Raw genomic sequence first — 18266 nt, forward strand, 5'->3', positions numbered from 1 at the left:
GTAGGTTGGAAAAAGTATGAGAACCCCTAGGGTAATGACTTCTCCAAAAGCTAATTGGAGTCAGGAGTCCAATCAATGAGACAAGATTGGAGATGTTGGTTAGAGCTGCCTTGCCCTATAAAAAACACTCACCAAATTTGTGTTTGCTATTCACAAGAATCATTGCCTGATGTGAACCATGCCTCCAACAAAAGAGATCTCAGAAGACCTAAGATTAAGAATTGTTGACTTGCATAAAGCTGGAAAGGGTTACAAAAGTATCTCTAAAAGCCTTGATGTTCATCAGTCCACGGTAAGACAAATTGCCTGTAAATGGAGAACAGTTCAGCACTGTTGCTACTCTCCATAGGGGTGGCTATCCTGCAAAGATGACTGCAAGAGCACAGTGCAGAATGCTCAATGAGTTTAAGAAGAATCCTAGAGTGTCAGCTAAAGACTTACAGAAATCTCTGGAACATACTAACATCTCTGTTGACGAGCCTACGATACGTAAAACACTAAACAAGAATGGGAGGACACCACGGAATATGCCACCACTCTCCAAAAAAACATTGCTGCACATCTGAAGTTTGCAAAAGTGCACCTGAATGTTCCACTGGGCTGCTGGCAAAATATTCTGTGGACAGATGAAACTACAGCTGAGTTGTTTGGAATTGAACACACAACACTATCTGTGGAGAAAAAAAGGCACAGCACATCAACATCAAAACCTCATCCCAACTGTAAAGTATGGCGGAGAGAGAATCGTGGTTTGGGGCTGCTTTGCTGCCTCAGAGCCTGGACAGCTTGCTATCATAAACGGAACAATTAATTCCCAAGTTTTTCAAGACATTTTGCAGGAGAATGTAAGGCTATCTGTCTGCCAATTGAAGCTGAACTGAAACAGTTTTGTAAGGAGGAATGGTCCAAAATTCCTCCTGACCAATGTGCCGGTCTGATCCGCAACTACAGAAAACGTTGAGGTTGAGGTTATTGCTGCCAAAGGAGGGTCAACCGGTTATGAAATCCAAGGGTTCACATACTTTTTCCCACCCTGCACTGTGAATGTTTACACGGTGTGTTCAATAAAGACATGAACATTTGGAATTGTTTGTGTGTTATTAGTGTAAGCAGACTGTGTTTGCCTATTGTTGTGACGTAGATGAAGATCATGTCAAATTGTATGACCAATTTATGCAGAAATCCAGGTATTTCCAAAGAGTTCACATACTTTTTCTTGCCACTGTACTTGTACAGTCTCGTCGGCTATGCTAAGTCTAATCCTCACTTTGCTAATAAAAAGTCTCACTCTGGGCATAAAGAACCAGATCTGCATTGTTGCCTCCTCACTGTTAAAATTCAACCGCATGGTCAACTTCACACAAGCCCCAAATCTAGACCTGACCTACTAAACAGTCTCTAGCTGTGGGAAGAGGCATTATCCCTACTTTCAACCCAGCACAAACAATGGCCTACTTAAGACTGAAAAGGCTCCGCATCGTGACACCAAGGCTTTGATCAGGAGTTAGCTGCAGTCTCATTAGTCTGGGTTTGTCTCTGAGCTATTGAATAATATAAACTCAGCAATAAAAGATCATTCGTAAAAATCCATATAACTTCACAGATCTTCATTGTAAAGGGTTTAAACACTGCTTCCCATGCTTGTTCAATGAACCATAAACAATTAATGAACATGCACCTGTGGAACGGACGTTAAGACACTAACAGCTTACTGACGGTAGGCAATTAAGGTCACAGTTATGAAAACATAGGACACTAAAAGAGGCTTTTCTACTGACTCTGGAAAAACACCAAAGAAAGATGCCCAGGGTTCCTGCTCATCTGCGTGAACGTGCCTTAGGCATGCTACAAGGAGGCATGAGGACTGCAGATGTGGCCAGGGCAATAAATTGCAATGCCTGTACTGTGAGACGCCTAAGACAGCGCTACAGGGAGACAGGACGGACAGCTGATCGTCCTCGCAGTGGCAGACCACGTGTATCAACACCTGCACAGGATCGGTACATCCGAACATCACACCTGCGGGACAGGTACAGGATGGCAACAACAACTGCCCGAGTTACACCAGGAACCCACAATCACTCCATCAGTGCGCAGAATGTTCACAATAGGCTGAGAGAGGCTGGACTGAGGGCTTGTAGGCCTGTTGTAAGTCAGGTCCTCACCACACATCACCGGCAACAACGTTGCTTATGGGCACAAACCCACCGTTGCTGGACCAGACAGGACTGGCAAAAAGTGCTCTTCACTGGCGAGTCACGGTTTTGTCTCTCCAGGGGTGATGGTCGGATTTGCGTTTATCGTCGAAGGAATGAGCGTTACACCGAGGCCTGTACTCTGGAGTGGGATTGATTTGGAGGTGGAGGGTCCATCATCTTCTGGGGCGGTGTGTCACAGGATCATCGGACTGAGCTTGTTGTCATTGCAGGCAATCTCAACGCTGTGCGTTAAAGGGAAAACATCCTCCACCCTCATGTGGTACCCTTCCTGCAGGCTCATCCTGACATGACCCTCCAGCATGACAATGCCACCAGCCATACTTTCCTGCAAGACTGATTTCCTGCAAGACAGGAATGTCAGTATTCTGACATTGCCGGCGAAGAGCCCGGATCTCAAACCCACCTGTTGGATCTGAGGGTGAGGACTAGGGCCATTTTCCCCCAGAAATTCCACCCAGAACTTGCAGGTGCCTTGGTGGAAGAGTGGGGTAACATCTCATAGCAAGAATGGACAAATCTGGTGCAGTCCATGAGGAGGAGATGGACTGCAGTACTTAATGCAGCTGGTGGCCTCACCAGATACTGACTGTTACTTTTGATTTTGACCCCCCCTTGGTTCAGGGACACACTATTCCATTTCTGTTAGTCACATGTCTGTGGAACTTGTTAAGTTTATGTCTCAGTTGTTGAATCTTGTTATGTTCATACAAATATTTACACGTGTTAAGTTTGCTGACAATAAACGGAGTTGACGGTGAGAGGACCTTTCTTTTTTTGCTGACTTTACAAACATTAGGAACACCTTTCCTAATATTGAGTTGTTTCCAAACAGTTTGACAGGGATGCTGGCCCATGTTGACTCCAATGCTTCCCACAGTTGTGTCATGCTGGCTGGATGTCCTTTGGGTGGTGGACCATTCTTGATACACGCTGGAAACTGTTGAGCTTGAAAAACCCTATGTCATGGAAAGAGCAGGTGTTCTTAATGTGTTGTGGCTTAGCACATGGTTTTATAACAGGCAACGTATTGTCAATTAAGACCGATACCAATACCACATGTAATAACACATTTATTACAATTTTTAATGAGCTGTTTTGTTGTGTGCTAATTCTGCTGGACTGAATTATGTCGATGACTGGTTACAAGTGGTTTCGTTGGCTTAGCACCTTCATCATATTTTTGGGGGGCATTTTCTGGGGGCATTATATGAGGCCTATCTCATATAATAAAATGTTTATTACACACTCGGCGGGTAGCCTAGTGGTTAGAGCATTGTGCCAGTAACTGAAAGGTTGCTCGATCGAAATCGGATCTGACAAGGTAAAAATCTGTCCTTCGGCCCCTGAACAAGACAGTTAACCCACTGTTCCCCGGTAGGCCATCATTGTAAATAAAAAATGGTTCTTAATTGGCTTGCCTAATTAAAAAAAAAAAATGTAGACATACTTTTGAATGCTTGTCTTGCAGATGATCCTGAGGGATCGTTTATACCTCCAGAGTTTGACAAGACTGGCAGTACCTTTGAGGTAAGTGGATTATTTCACTACGAATGGCTCCTTCGCAGTCTGTATTGCCTCTCACTGTAGCAGATGCTCAAAACAAACATGGGAGAAATCAAAGAAATCTATATCCTCTCTGTGTTTAGCAGCAAATACAGAAGATAACAATATGTCTCACTAAGAAAAGGATTTCACTCTCTTTTAGGATCGCTCTCATTCTGTCTCATTAACTCGTTACATTTACTTTTACATTTGAGTCATTTAGCAGACGCTCTTATCCGGAGCGTCTTACAGTTAGTGTGTTCATCTTAAGATAGCTAGGTGGGACAACCACATATCGCAGTCATAGCAAGTACATTGTTTCCCTCAATAAAGTACTGCAGCTATAAGCAAAGTCAGTGCTAATAAGGGGGGATAAATAATAATCTCTTCTCGCTCTCGTCTCGCGTTCACTTATTTGAATTCAGATCTCCCTCAATCTTCTCTGTAATTCTCTGTAATTTCTCCCTCTGCGTTGTCACTCGTTGTAACCATGTAGCCCTATAAATTGATTTCCTGCCTAGTCTACATTTATCAGTTGATCAACTGCAGGTTTAATGTGGGTGTCATTGAGTACTAAATAAACCATTGTGTGTCTATGTTTGTCTAATTTATCTGCTCTTCCAATGTACGTGCTCCAAGTGGGATCAGCTGAGGCATTAGAAATGTCATTAATTATAGTAATTCTATTTCTATCGCTGGGACCTGCTTGCACACACAACAGGAAGTAAACATGTCCTTACCGCAGCTGGTGGATTTAACATGTTGGCTCTGTTTATGTGAGACAGACATTTTGACTTAGAGAGGCTTCAGCTAGCTATTTTTGTTATGTGTCACACTTTGAGATCTGGATCTTCTGCCTTTCCCATATCCAACACATAAGTACGGGTCGCATTCCTTTTAATTGTTTGGAATCTTGTATCTTGTCTGAGATTTGGCCTAAAAAACACCTAGTTCGGATTCATTCAGGAGCCAACAAGTAAGCCATAATTGCAACAAAGAGCTCCATTCCCCCAAGTAAAGCACAAGAAAAGGGAACTCTCACGGCATACAAAGAGACAGGCTCTGGTGAAATTTCCCATTTACGCGCTGTATTTTCATCTCCACTGACTCCTGGTATTGCAGCCTTTCATCCAATGAGATGAGATCCAAGGCAATATAGAGGGATGATTATGTGTTTGTTAGTTAAGGCCCCAGAATACATTGCCTGCCAGACATGATTAATCTGAGGGTGGTCAAATGAGGGAGCAACTTGGCCCTGGTCTTGGCCTGGCCTGCCGCAGCTTTATTTACTTCTTTATGGCCCGATGAATTACTTCCTCAACCAACAGCATGCCAACTAGGCTCGGTTTCCAGTAAGACCCCACAGAGTTGCCCAAAGGACTTGTGCTACCTATACCAATAATGTGAGGTTACAGTGATCACGGGATACAGTAGTGCTTTCTGGCTGTTTGTTTGGTACACAAGGTGCTGACATGAGATCATAAATTACACATATTTTATGTTCTAAATCCCATATGGTTGAAGGCAAACATGTCTAAGCAGTGTCAACATGTCTAAGCAGTGTCGAGTTGTTATATTTTATGATAAACAATTGCATGTGTCTGGTTCTAGGGGTCAGTTTAAGGTCAATGACTCTCTGTGTCTCCTCCAGGGACACATGTACTCTCTAGGTTCCACCCTCTCTGCTGCGCTGGACTTTGTCATTGAGCCAGAACTGGAGGCAGAACTGGGGGAGGAGATTCAGAGACTGCTGGAGCAGATGCAGGAGAAGGGGCCAGAGGACAGGCCACACCCCCAGGTAAGGTCACCATCATGGATGACCTTTAATGGAGTGCTGTCTTTACACTCTTATTATACAAATTATTACAGGTAATATGGTGTAAGAAATATCCGAATGGATTTTCTCTCAAGTAGTAATGATAGCACTATCAATAGTAGTAGTAGTATGAATAGTAACAGGCCTACTATAGACCCTTTGGCAAACAGATACAAGAGACATGACAAACTGATATGCAACTGTAATACTGTAGATGTGCACAGACAGTGAACATGAGCAGCACCGTGTGGAAGAGCAATGACAGTGCAATGCAGATAGGAGAAACCATAAAGAAAGGATGATGTCACAGTCATGCATGAAACCAGAATTCTACACAGGGGATAAAACTTTAACATTAAGTGTATACCAGTTACAGGATGTATTTTCTTTTGGGAAACAAATTAAACTGTTTCAACACTGAGTCCTCAACATTGAAGCATCAACGATGAAATGAAATGTAATAAAGACAAGTTGCGTCATAGAATATGTATGTTTGTGTTAGCTAATAAAGCTACGATTACATTTACATTTACATTTAAGTCATTTAGCAGACGCTCTTATCCAGAGCGACTTACAAATTGGTGCATTCACCTTATGACATCTCACCCTAAATCAGGACATCCTATCCCTTGCAGAGGAAAAGCTAGAACATACCTCTTCCACAGTCCTGTGCCGGAAACTTTCTTCTATAGGAAGAAGAGTCCTGTCAATCGAATCCGTTGCAACATTTCAAGGTTTGACTTTAGGCATGAGATATCTTTGTGTATTTCTATTTAAACATCAATTTCTATTGTAGTCTGCTGTGGCCATAAGCATACTAACTGTGTATCCATCCACCATCCACAGATGGGTGGGATGGCTCTTGGGAGGCTCGATGGCAGCAGCCCCAACCCAACTGGCAGCTCCACAAGAGCATCAGCCCTGAGGACAGTAGCTTCAAAGACCAGTGCATTGTCTCAGACACCACGGCTGAGAATCCAGACCCAAACGATCCCAATAGAACTCTCCGACATGACGTATGTGGGTCCTGGGACTCCACCCTGTGGGCTGATGGTATGGGGGATGTGGAAGAGGATGGATGTGTCATAGAGGAGGACATGTTTGGTTCGCAGTTGGATAGCAGATCTCAGAACAGTTCCCCTGTACGAAGGAGGGCTCAGGAGAGGGCTGGGAGGGTGAGGGGGGTTCTGAATCGTTCCTGCTCTGTCCCAGACTCCAATAATCCCCCCACACACCCTCCAACGCCCCACGAGGATATCAGTGTCAATGTATCGGACCTCACGGAGATAGGAACTGAGGAATGCATGGGGCACGGGTCTATTTGGAGCAAGAGAGGGGATAGAGAGACAGCCCCTTATGAGTGCAGTGACTCCAAGCAATGGGGCTCAGTGAGAGACAATGAGATGTCAGAAGGGGACAGACATTCTCATATGCCCATATGTGGTGATAAAACAGATTCAGACGGTCAAAGTGGAACACGTGATGATCCCACTTTGGCCCGCCCAGCTCAAGACCCAGAAGTGTCGGTTGACTCTGCCTGCAACATGACTTTAAACTCAAACCTTTACACTCCAAATAATCACATGACTAAAAGCATGCTGTGCCTCAATGAAGAATCACAAGATGAGGTGAGTTCAAGTCTAAATTACACTAAATTATTTAATTGATCTGCTTTGAGCATCTACAGTGGTCACGGCTGTTGAATGAACTGGACCAAGGCGCAGGGTGGTGAGCTTACATTTTCTTCTTTATTTGAAAAGACGCCGAACAAAACAATAAACATTACAAAACAAACCGTGAAGCTAAAGGCTATGTGCCATAAAGAAAGTCAACTTCCCACAAAGACAGGTGGGAAAGGGCTACCTAAGTATGGTTCTCAATCAGAGACAACGATAGACAGCTGTCCATGATTGAGAACCCTACCCGGCCAAAATATACAAATAATAGAACATAGAATACCCACCCCAAATCACACCCTGACCAAACCAAATAGAGACATAAAAAGGATCTCTAAGGTCAGGGCGTGACAGTACCCCACACCCCACCTCAAAGGTGCGGACTCCGTACGCAAAACCTGAACCTATAGGGGAGGGTCTGGGTGGGCATCTATCCACCCGCGTTGGCGGCTCAGGTGCGGGACGCAGATCGCGCTCCAGCACTGGCTCACCCCACTTTGGTGGCACCTCTGGTGCGGGAACCCTCGTCGCCAACCCCGGACTGGGGACCCTCTGAGGTCAGGGCGTGACAACAGTGCATTCGGAAAGAATTCAGGCGCCTTGACTATTTCCACATTTTGTTATGTTGCTGCCTTATTCTAAAATGTATTTAATTTAAAAAAAAAAATCCTCATCAATCTAGACGTTCTTTGCAAATGTATTAAAAATTAAAAACATAAATACCTTATTTACATAGGCATTCAGACCCTTCGCCTCGAGATTCGAAATTGAGCTCAGGTGCACCCTGTTTCCATTGATCACCCTTGAGATGTTTCTACAGCTTGATTGGTGTCCACCAATGGTAAATTCAATTAATTGGACATGATTTGGAAAGGCACACACCTGTCTATATAAGGTCCCACAGTTGACAGTGCATGTTAGTGCAAAAACCAAGCCATTATGTTGAAGGAATTGTCTGTAGAGCTCCGAGACAGGATTGTGGTGAGGCACAGATCTGGGGTAACTGAGCAATCGTGAAAAGGGGCTTGGTCAGGCAGGTGATAAGATCCCGATGGTCACTCTGACAGAGCTCCAGAGTTCCTCTGTGGAGATGGGAAAACCTTCTAGAAGGACAACCATCTCTGCAGTACTCCACCATTCAGGCCATTATGGTTGTGTGGCCAGACGGAAGCCACTCCTCCGTAAAAGGCACATGACAGACCGCTTGGAGTTTGCCAAAATAGGAAACCTGGCACCATCCCTACGGGGAAGTATGGTTGTGGCAGCATCATGTTGTGGGGATGTTTTTCAGCAGCAGGGACTGGGAGACTAGATGGGATCAAGGCAAAGATGAACTGAGCAAAGTACAGAGAGATCCTTGTTGAAAATCTTGCTCTAGAGCACTCTGGACCTCAGACTGGGGGGAAGGTTCACCTTCCAACAGGACAATGACCCTAAGCACATAATCAAGACAACACAGGAGAGGCTTTCGTGACAAGTCTCTGAATGTCCTTGAGTGGCCCAGCCAGAGCCTGAACTTGAACCCGATCAAACATCTCTGGAGAGACCTGAAAATAGCTGTGCAGCGATGCTCCCCTTCCAACCTGACAGAGTTTGAGAGGATCTACAGATAAGAATGAGAGAAACTCCCCAAATACAGGTGTGCCAAGCTTCTAGTGTCATACCCAAGAAGGCTCGAGGCTGTGATTGCTGCCAAAGGTGCTTCAGCAAAGTACTGAGTAAAGAGTGTGAATACTTATGTAAATGTGGTATTTAATTTTTTTTTAAATAATACATTTGCAGAAATTTCTAAAAAACCTACTTTTGCTTTGCCTTTATGGGGTATTGTATGTAGATTGATGAGGGATATTTTAGAATCGGCTGTAAGGTAACAAAATGTGGAAAAAGTAAAGGGGCCTGAATACATTCCGAATACACTGTACATAGTTTTAAATGCCTTAGTTTCAGAAAATGCCTTGTTTCAACTCTTCAGGCTGATTTTACCAGCCCAGAGTGAGCCTATTTCTGGACTAAAAACAACTTTCAGTGGTGATTCTCCATTGAGCATGCTTTTTAGCCCAGGAATAGGCTTAATCTGGGTCAAGGAAACCGGCACTTATTTTTTTACTGTAGTGTGCCCTTTGGGATGGAGGGAGATGTTAACAGTGTTTGTGATTGATTGTGACATAGTGGATCTCTCTGAGGGATCTACTCACACGGAGTGGGCAGAGATGGTCTGTTAATGAGCTATGGGCCCTGTGTCATACCTGCCTCTCCACACTGCAGACGTACATAGACTACCCAGGTTAGTGACACATCTGTCTACCAGCCACTGATACTCTGCTCTGTGTAAACTAATTACATTATTTACTAAGCAGTAAGCATCCAATCCATCACCTTCTCTGGTCTCTGTAAACCACTTTTCTGTTGATGAATTTATTATGAGAAACGTCAAAATGGCAGTGGCAATAAATCATTCAAAACTTTGTTTAGTTTGACATACATTTTACAAATGTATTAACCTCTAAGGCCTACTGTTCTTTCTTCTTCATTTTCTTTATTTCCTCTCTGAAAGCATACTTATGCTTGGACACAGTGTACGTGGGTTGTGAGGGAGAAGTTCTCTTCTTGAAACCTAAAAACACAGGTATGGCTCTTTTTGCTTATCCACAGTAGTCAGCAATTGTCTCTGTCTGGAATGATAAAGTTACTTCAGCACTTTCCATATATTCTTTGTCTCTGTTTATTTACAACTGTTTTGAGTTAAAATATTCAAAAGTGCTCTTGCGCAAAGTGTCTGAGGAAATATTCATTTTAAATGTTATTTAATTTAATAATTAAACATGAATGTTATTGTAGGATCCTGTGATGCATTTTATCTGGCGCCTGAATTCCAGGAGCATGGAATTGTAACTGAAAAGGTTTGCCTCAACTTCTGACTTTTTTTAAATAAATGTTTTTTTCCATCGAGTAGATGTTTCTGAATACTGATTAAGTGGGTTTCATCTGTCTGTATGTTCAGGCCTGTGTCTATGGGGTGGCTGCCATCCTATGGGCTACTGCCAAGTTCAATCTGTCAGCCAACCAAAAAGTGGCTATGCCCAGGAAGTTGAAGAGGCTGCTGCTGGAGATGGCCAAGAAGACGCCCTTCGAGAGACCTTCCATTGTCGTAGCTAAAAAGGTATTAGTTTCAGCTGTCAACCACTTTATTGAAAGCACATCTATCTATTCTTCTTTTGATCAATGTGTCAGTAACACTATTTACGTATGTAACATCTTTGCATTTTAATGGACAGCAATCCTGACAAAATATTGTACTGCTCACCTTTTAATTTGTAAAAGTGATTGTACTGAAACTACTAACAATTCAATTATCTCACATTGAAATGAAAGTATTTGTAGGAAAGCAGTGGCAATTGTTACTGAATGGACTATCCTGGTGAATGAAATAAAGTGAATGAATGAACAAATTAGCAAAATGGCTTTACTGTAAAGTGTGTTGCGATTTTAAATGCACTTTAAATCAAGTTTGATGAACAGAGGAATTAATAAATAAGCAAATGAATGAATGAATGAATGAATGAATGAATGAAGTAGCTTAGGTGCTGAGGAAACAGATGTTCATGTGTTTCATTATGTTTCTGCTGTTACAGAGCTGTTGTGATTATCTATCATGCCAAGGAAAGAACGCTGAGACAGTGTGGATGAAGCTGATCAACAGAGTCCACCCGGTACCGCTCCATTGTACTACCCCAGATAGCACATAAAGTTCTGAGAACCACATTTTTCTTAGAGCATGGTGAGAGTGTGGTTGTACTGTGGTTATTTTGCATACAACCTTCCCACAATGCTCAGGGAATGTTGCAGGATAGTTGCTTGGATTTGGAACATTCTCAGCACATTTAAGGAACTTGACAAAATAATGTTATTTTATTGGTAATTCGTTACTTTAACAGAACGCTTCCTAAAAGTTCAAACCTGGTTACATTTAATAAAACATTTTGGTAATGTTCTAGGAATGTTCTCCAACTGGTTTGACACTGGGAAAGTCTCAAATAGTTTAGAGAACGTTAACAAACAACATTCTTCTGTGGGAATTTCAGTACTTCAGAATGTTTCCTACAGGTTTCCTCATGGTTCTATTTAAAACCATGTTCTCAGAATACTTTCCATAAAAACCACAAGAAAACATTACTAACATTCAAAGGACATACTGCTTTCCTGGGAACAGGCCCAAATCCCCTTCATTAGTGTGAAGAGAAGACAGAGAAAAAGAGGACGGTGGTCAGGCTGCCTTCTAAGATTTCGTAGGCGATTGAATAAACCCCCACTGCCTTCCATTCTACGAGCTAACATGCAATCATTGGAAAATAAAATTGATGACATACGAGGAAGATTAAACTACCAACGGGACATTAAAAACTGTGATACCTTATGCTTCACGGAGTCAAAGCTGAACGACGACATTATCAACATACAGCTGGCTGGATGGAACAGCGACGTCTGGTAAGACAAGGGGGGGCGGACAAAGTATATTTGTAAACAACAGCTGGTGCACGATATCTAAGGAAGTCTCAAGCTTTTGCTCGCCTGAGGTAGAGTATCTTATGATAAGATGTAGACCACACTATCTAACTAAAAAGTTTTCATCTGTATTTTTCGTAGCTGTCTACATACCACCACAGACCGATGCTGGCACTAAGACCGCACTCAACGAGCTGTATTCCGCAATAAGCAAACAGGAAAACACTCATCCAGAGGCGGCACTCCTAGTGGCCAGGGAATTTAATGCAGGGAAACTTAAATCTGTTTTACCAAATTTCTATTAGCATGTTAAATGTGCAACCAGAGGTAAAAAAACTCTAGACCACCTTTACTCCACACACAGAGACGGGTACAAACCTCTACCTCGCCCTCCATTTGGCAAATCTGACCATAATTCTATCGTCCTGATTCCTGCTTACAAGCTAAAATTAACTTCTTGATGCACCCATCCCATCTCGCTCATTTTTCAAAATAAAAGCCTGAAACTATGTCTAAAGATTGTTCACAACATGTGGAAGCCATAGGAAAAGGAATCTGGTTGATATCCCTTTAAATGGAGCTTTCAGGAAAAACAGCACCTCCGGGTTGGATTTTCCTCAGGTTTTCGCCTGCAATATCAGTTCTGTTGTACTCACAGACAATATTTTGACAGTTTTGGAAACTTTAGAGTGTTTCCTATGCTAATCTGATAATTATATGCATATTCTAGATTCTGGGCCTGAGAAATAGGCAGTTTCATTTGGGTATGTTTTTCATCCAAACATCAAAATACTGCCCCCTACACTCAACAGGTTAAAGCAGGAAGCACCCGTAACTAGATCATTAAAAAAGTGGCAAGATGAAGCAGAGGCTAAGCTACAGGATTGTTTTAGCTAGCATAGACATGGAATCTGTTCTGGGATTCCTCCGATGGCTTTTAGGAGTACACCACATCATTCATTGGCTTAATGTTGTAAATGACTATTGTAGCTGGAAAGGCAGATTTTTTAATGCAATATCTACGTAGGCATACAGAGGCCCATTATCAGAAACCATCACTCCTGTGTTCCAATGGCGCGTTGTGTTAGCTAATCCAAGTTTATCATTTTAAAAGGCTAGTTGATAGAAAACCCTTTTCCAATTATGTTAGCACAGATGAAATCTGTTGTTCTTTTTCAGACTTATTAATTATCTGGAGCGTCAGCATTTGTGGGTTCAATTACAGCCTCAAAATGGCCCGAAACAAAGCACTTTCTTCTGAAACTCATCAGTCTATTCTTGTTCTGAGAAATGAAGGCTATTCCATGTGAGAAATTGCCAAGAAACTGAAGATCTCATACAATGCTGTGTACTACTCCCTTCACAGAACAGCGCAAACTACCTCTAACCAGAATAGAAAGAGGAGTGGGATGCCCCAGTGCACAATTGAGCAAGAGGACAAGTACATTAGAGTATCTAGTTTGAGAAACAGATGCTTCACAAGTCCTCAACTGGCAGCTTCATTAAATAGTACCCTCAAAACACCGGTCTCAACTTCAACAGTGGAGAGGCGACTCCGGAATGCTGGCCTTCTAGGCAGAGTTGCAAGGAAAAATACATATCTCAGACTGGCCAATACAAATAACATATTAAGATGGGAAAAAGAACACAGACACTGGACAGAGGAAGTCTGTCTAGAAGGCCAGCATCCCGGAGTCGCCGCTTCACAGTTCACGTTGAGACTGGTCAGGAAACATTTTACCTGTCTGGAAACTTATAGCTTCGTTCCCAGAACCAATGGGAAACCAAACATGTACGTTCCCTCAACTTCCAAGGAACACAATGTGCTAGCTGGGACTGTAGCTAGTGTTTGAAACGGGTAGTGAGACACATACTGCCCATTGAAAGCGAAAGGGAGGACACATTGCTATTCCATTCTTGTCTGTCGAGGATAACTCCCTTCCTTACCTTTCAGCCACTCACAAAGGACATTGATGCAGAGGATCAGAATGGATTGGACAGTAGAGGAAGCTCAAGTCAGGAATCAACACATATCATGAGTGGTATGATTCATTAATCTTTTCAGACATTATGCTCAAGCGGTTTTTGTTGACCTTACTATCAGTACATCTACATACAGATTTGTGATCAAATTGTATTGATGTTTTAACTGTGGTTGTTGTAACTGTGTGTAGGGTTTGTGCCCATGGCTACTGAGAGCCGATTGGCTCCTGTACCTGGCCCTGTTCCCCATAGCTATCCAATCAGTGGAGCCCCCCAGCTTCCAGAGGCCTTCACCTCCCTTGCCACACACTTCACCCCCATCGTCCTGACCAGGGAGGGGGACACTGAGGAAGAAACTCCCCTGTCTGTTTCAGACATTGAGGGGTAAGCAGTTTGCTTTCTTTCTATGGAGATAAGGTACCAGTTATGGCATCATTTAAAGCACAATTGATGTTTTTGAAAGGTGGATCCAACCATAGTTTATTTATTGATTATTGAAATGTCATTCCATTTGTTCACCGATTTCAAGAATGCATTTTTATTTATCACACGTTGTGTTGCAGGACTAGAGGCAGTGAGATCCAGCCTGTGCAAGAGGCCAAGCACCCAGAATCACCCTTACACCTTGAAGACCTACCCCTACCTCAGTCAGATAGAGACCTACAGGACACTGGACAGGACAGCCCTGGAAATCAAAAGAATGTGGTCACACGTCACTCCTCCTCCACTGCCTCCAGCAGCAGGACATTGGTCAACTCTCCACCTCCCGCCTCCCCCGAACTGACCACCCAATTGTCTTTGTCTTCCTCTTGCCAATTGTCATCCTGCTCTCATCTGACTGGTGGTGGTGTTTTCAACAACTTCCTCTTGCGCCATGACCCACTAACAGGGGACCTAACCCTGGTGCCGGTGCAGATAACAGTTGCTGAGTCCCTCCATGGACTGGAGCTCAATCTGCCCCTGACCTCAAGCTCCAGCTTCTTCCAGGGTCAACCTACACATCCTGGTGTCCCTAGAGACCATCTGACCCCTGGTCAGGGAGCTGAACCCCTGCTGTCTTGCCTTAATGGAAGCACTTGCAGCAAACCCTTGGACTCCTTAGTGTCAATGTCCCAGCCCCATAATGGAGAGGAAGGTCCAAGGACAGGAGAACGTGAGGATGAAGCCCTACCAGAGTCCCATGGACCTCCTCAGGGAGACTCCCATCTGATGCACCCTTCCCTACAGGAAGTTATTGGGCTGCTCAGGGCAGAGTTTGCCATTGATGGCTATCTGGAGAATGGTTTGGAGGATCTAGCAATGGGTAAGTAACGTAGAGATGAATATTCACTCTCTCAAACATCACATTTAGCCTTCGGTCCCAGTTCTGCTTCGGCTGTTTTGCCAATTCCTACCGTTCTTGTCACGCCAGTTGGCAAGACGGAACAAACAGATATGGCATCAAGCTAGTATCTCTGTTTTCCCCCTGGTGGATTTGGTTCGGTTAATTGGTTTGTAGAGAGATACTACAGTTGTGCCATTAAATGTATGATCACTGCTGTGAACTTGTATGACAGGCTTTCTGTCTCTCATGTTTATGTGTTGTTCAAAGGGGAGTATATCCTGTCTCTGAAGGACCTACAGTACCAGACGTTCTGCAATGTTGTGAAAGAGAAGTTCTGTGACCTTTCCTGGGATGAGGACTTATTGGGAGTGCTCCACTGTGTGGTCAACTACAGCCAATTCTCTCTGTGAGTGTGTCAATGTTTCCCTGTTTTATTGGTGATACAAGCACAGGTCTTCTCTCAATAACAGAAGCCTAACAAGGTAAACGATACAAGTGAAAAAAGAAAGTCACACTTTCATTTATATAGAAAGAAAGCATTAGCAACCACTGATCTTGTTCTTTCGGACAACACTTTATCTCTAGTAACACTTTACACTTACACTCTTGGTTAAACAAGCAATAATACCTGTGTTATAAAACTGTCTTTAGCTGACTGTCAATAGTATCAGAAGGATTTTTGCTCTCCTCAAAAGTATTCTCTGTCAACAAGCTTATCCAGCCAACAAGCTTAGTTTGTCTCTATGAGCAGGGGAGAAGCGCAAAATTGGCAGTGTTTTGGTTTAGAATTTTAATTTCTCTCATGTGAGTCCTCAACAACAATAAACCATTTAGATTATACCACCCCTCCTCCCCTTACACACGCACCCGCACACACACCCGCACACCCGCACCCGCACACGCACACACACACACACACACACACACACACACACACACACACACACACACACACTCCACTCATAATCAGCATTCACAGAAGATTCACTTCAGACACACTTCCGGTTGCTCCTTTTTTTTCCAGCAGGAAAGGTCCCTATGGTAATAGCTCATCTCGTGTTTTTTGTTTGTCTCAAGAATATTGGCTTGGCACCATTGATGAGCTACTTATGGTTCTTCCTGCCTTGTCTTTGAAACAATCTTAAAGATCCTGGAGGTGTGTACCTAAATGAAGGAAAAAGTGAAATAAGGACTTGCCCCTTTTTGTTAATTAATCTGCAGACAAAGACAGATGGAGGGGCACATGAGAGTGTGTTGAGGAGATGGGCAGCTTGTCCCATGGTTGCCATGCACTTAACACATGGGGCAGTGTGTTGAGAGAACCTTTAATCTTCTGTGGTAATGCGACAGACAGACAGACGAATAGACAGACACTCTCCTCTGAGTGGGACTTCTAGACTGTAAGCTGGAGAAGACTGTCACCACTAGGGTAGCTCATTGGCGAAGTCCTGATGCTGCTGGAACATTGCTTTGGATACAAACAGTTTTGGACAACTCGACCTCAGTTGTCAGGAAGCTGCTAAACGAGACAAAAAGGATTGATTTGTTTGTTTTGATAGCTAATTATTGATTGGTTTGTTTTGATTCATTCATATGTGTTGGCCTAATTAACTATTTTAATTATGCCTGTGAGGAGTGTGCCAGTCTCAATTGTATGTCTAGATTTCTCATAATATGATTATTTGTCTGTGTTTTCATATTGACTGAGTTGTTATTCTCACTATTTTGTCTGCATTGTTTATGTTGTGTCTAATTACTGTCTGTGATGCTTCAATTACTTTTCAGTCTGTGCTCTTGTAGTCTGCCTTCTGTTTTATTGAATTAGTGTGTTTTGTCTAAGAAAGTTGCCTAAGTTGTCTTAGTTCTTTGTGCTTTTGTCTGTGTTTGTTATGTGTCTGTCTAGTTGTCTGTGTGTGGCTGTGATGGTTGTGGCTAGCTGTGACTGGCTGACTGTTGTGATCTCTGTCTCCCTCTCTTTCTCTCTCTGGCTGCTGATGTGCCACATGCAGAGGCTCTAATGAAGAGTCACCATCAAAGCCTTGGCAAAGGGCATCCATCTCACCTCTGAGTGCTGCTGGCTGGAGAGGGGAGGAGAGGGACGCACCCCGGCATGGTCATGTCGACCTGAATGGCAACCTGCACCACAGTGGACCTGTAGCTTCAGATGCATGGGAGAAATGTCAGAGAGACCAGAGACCCCTGTCTACATACAGAGTAACAAAGACTAGACCTGAACATAGAGATGCCGTATCAGAGGAAGTTCAACATAATGGCTGCCCAGGTAGGAAAGAAAATATATTAACTTCACAACTGGCATCACTGTTACCTTACTTCACAACTGTCATCACTCCCAGCAAGCACATTTGGTTCCTTGGAAGTTGTGGCAACGTACCTTTGTGGTTTCCCATTGGTTCTGGGAACAAAGCCATACGTTTCTTGACTGGTAAAACAATGTTTTTTAAAGGACGGACAAGAATATCAATCAATCAAATGCATTTATAAAGCCCTTCTTACGTCAGCTGATGTCTCAAAGTGCTGTACAGAAACCCAGCCTTTAAACTTCAAACAGCAAGCAATGCAGGTGTAGAAGCATGGTGGCTAGGAAAAACTCCCTAGAAAGGCCGTCACCTAGGAAGAAACTTAGAGAGGAACCAGGCTATGAGGGGTGGCAGTCCTCTTCTGGCTGTGCCGGGTGGAGATTAAAAGAGAACATGGCCAAGATGTTCAAATGTTCATAGATGACCAGCAGTGTCAAATAATAATTATCGCAGTGGTTGTAGAGGGTGCAACAGATCAGCACCTCAGGAGTAAATATCAGTTGGCTTTTCATAGCCGATCATTCAGAGTATCTCTACCGCTCCTGCTGTCTCTAGAGAGTTGAAAACAGCAGGTCTGGGACAGGTAGCACGTCCGGTGAACAGGTCAAGGTTCCATAGCCACAGGCAGAACAGTTGAAACTGGAGCAGCAGCACGAGAAGGTAGACTGGGGACAGCAAGGAGTCATCAGGCCAGGTAGTCCTGAGGCATGGTCCTAGGGCTCAGGTCATCCGAGAGAAAGAAAGAGTGAGAAAGAGAGAGAGAATTAGAGAGAGCATACTTAAATTCACACATGACACCGGATAAGGCAGGAGAAATACTCCAGATATAACAGACTGACCCTAATCCCTCGACACATAAACTATAACAGCATAAATACTTGAGGC

General features: G+C 43.4%; 1 protein-coding gene across 3 annotated transcripts in view; it reads left to right on the forward strand.

Annotated features, from left to right (window-relative positions):
- LOC118361396 (kinase non-catalytic C-lobe domain-containing protein 1-like) overlaps nt 1-18266 on the forward strand; it is an 89858-nt gene that overhangs the window by 16407 nt on the left and 55185 nt on the right. For 2 of the 3 annotated variants that reach the window (XM_052477877.1, XM_052477883.1), the window contains exons 3-16: nt 3688-3746; nt 5413-5559; nt 6194-6311; nt 6424-7205; nt 9423-9537; nt 9808-9879; nt 10092-10153; nt 10255-10413; nt 10886-10963; nt 13711-13798; nt 13931-14123; nt 14303-15042; nt 15331-15469; nt 17073-17344. In XM_052477877.1, coding sequence (XP_052333837.1) covers nt 3688-3746; nt 5413-5559; nt 6194-6311; nt 6424-7205; nt 9423-9537; nt 9808-9879; nt 10092-10153; nt 10255-10413; nt 10886-10963; nt 13711-13798; nt 13931-14123; nt 14303-15042; nt 15331-15469; nt 17073-17344 — 3024 coding nt within the window. The remainder of the gene's footprint in view (nt 1-3687; nt 3747-5412; nt 5560-6193; nt 6312-6423; nt 7206-9422; nt 9538-9807; nt 9880-10091; nt 10154-10254; nt 10414-10885; nt 10964-13710; nt 13799-13930; nt 14124-14302; nt 15043-15330; nt 15470-17072; nt 17345-18266) is intronic. The other variant, XM_052477892.1, reaches the window with a different exon arrangement.

Source organism: Oncorhynchus keta, chromosome 2, assembly GCF_023373465.1.
Source record: "Oncorhynchus keta strain PuntledgeMale-10-30-2019 chromosome 2, Oket_V2, whole genome shotgun sequence".
Taxonomy (NCBI): Eukaryota; Metazoa; Chordata; class Actinopteri; order Salmoniformes; family Salmonidae; genus Oncorhynchus; species Oncorhynchus keta.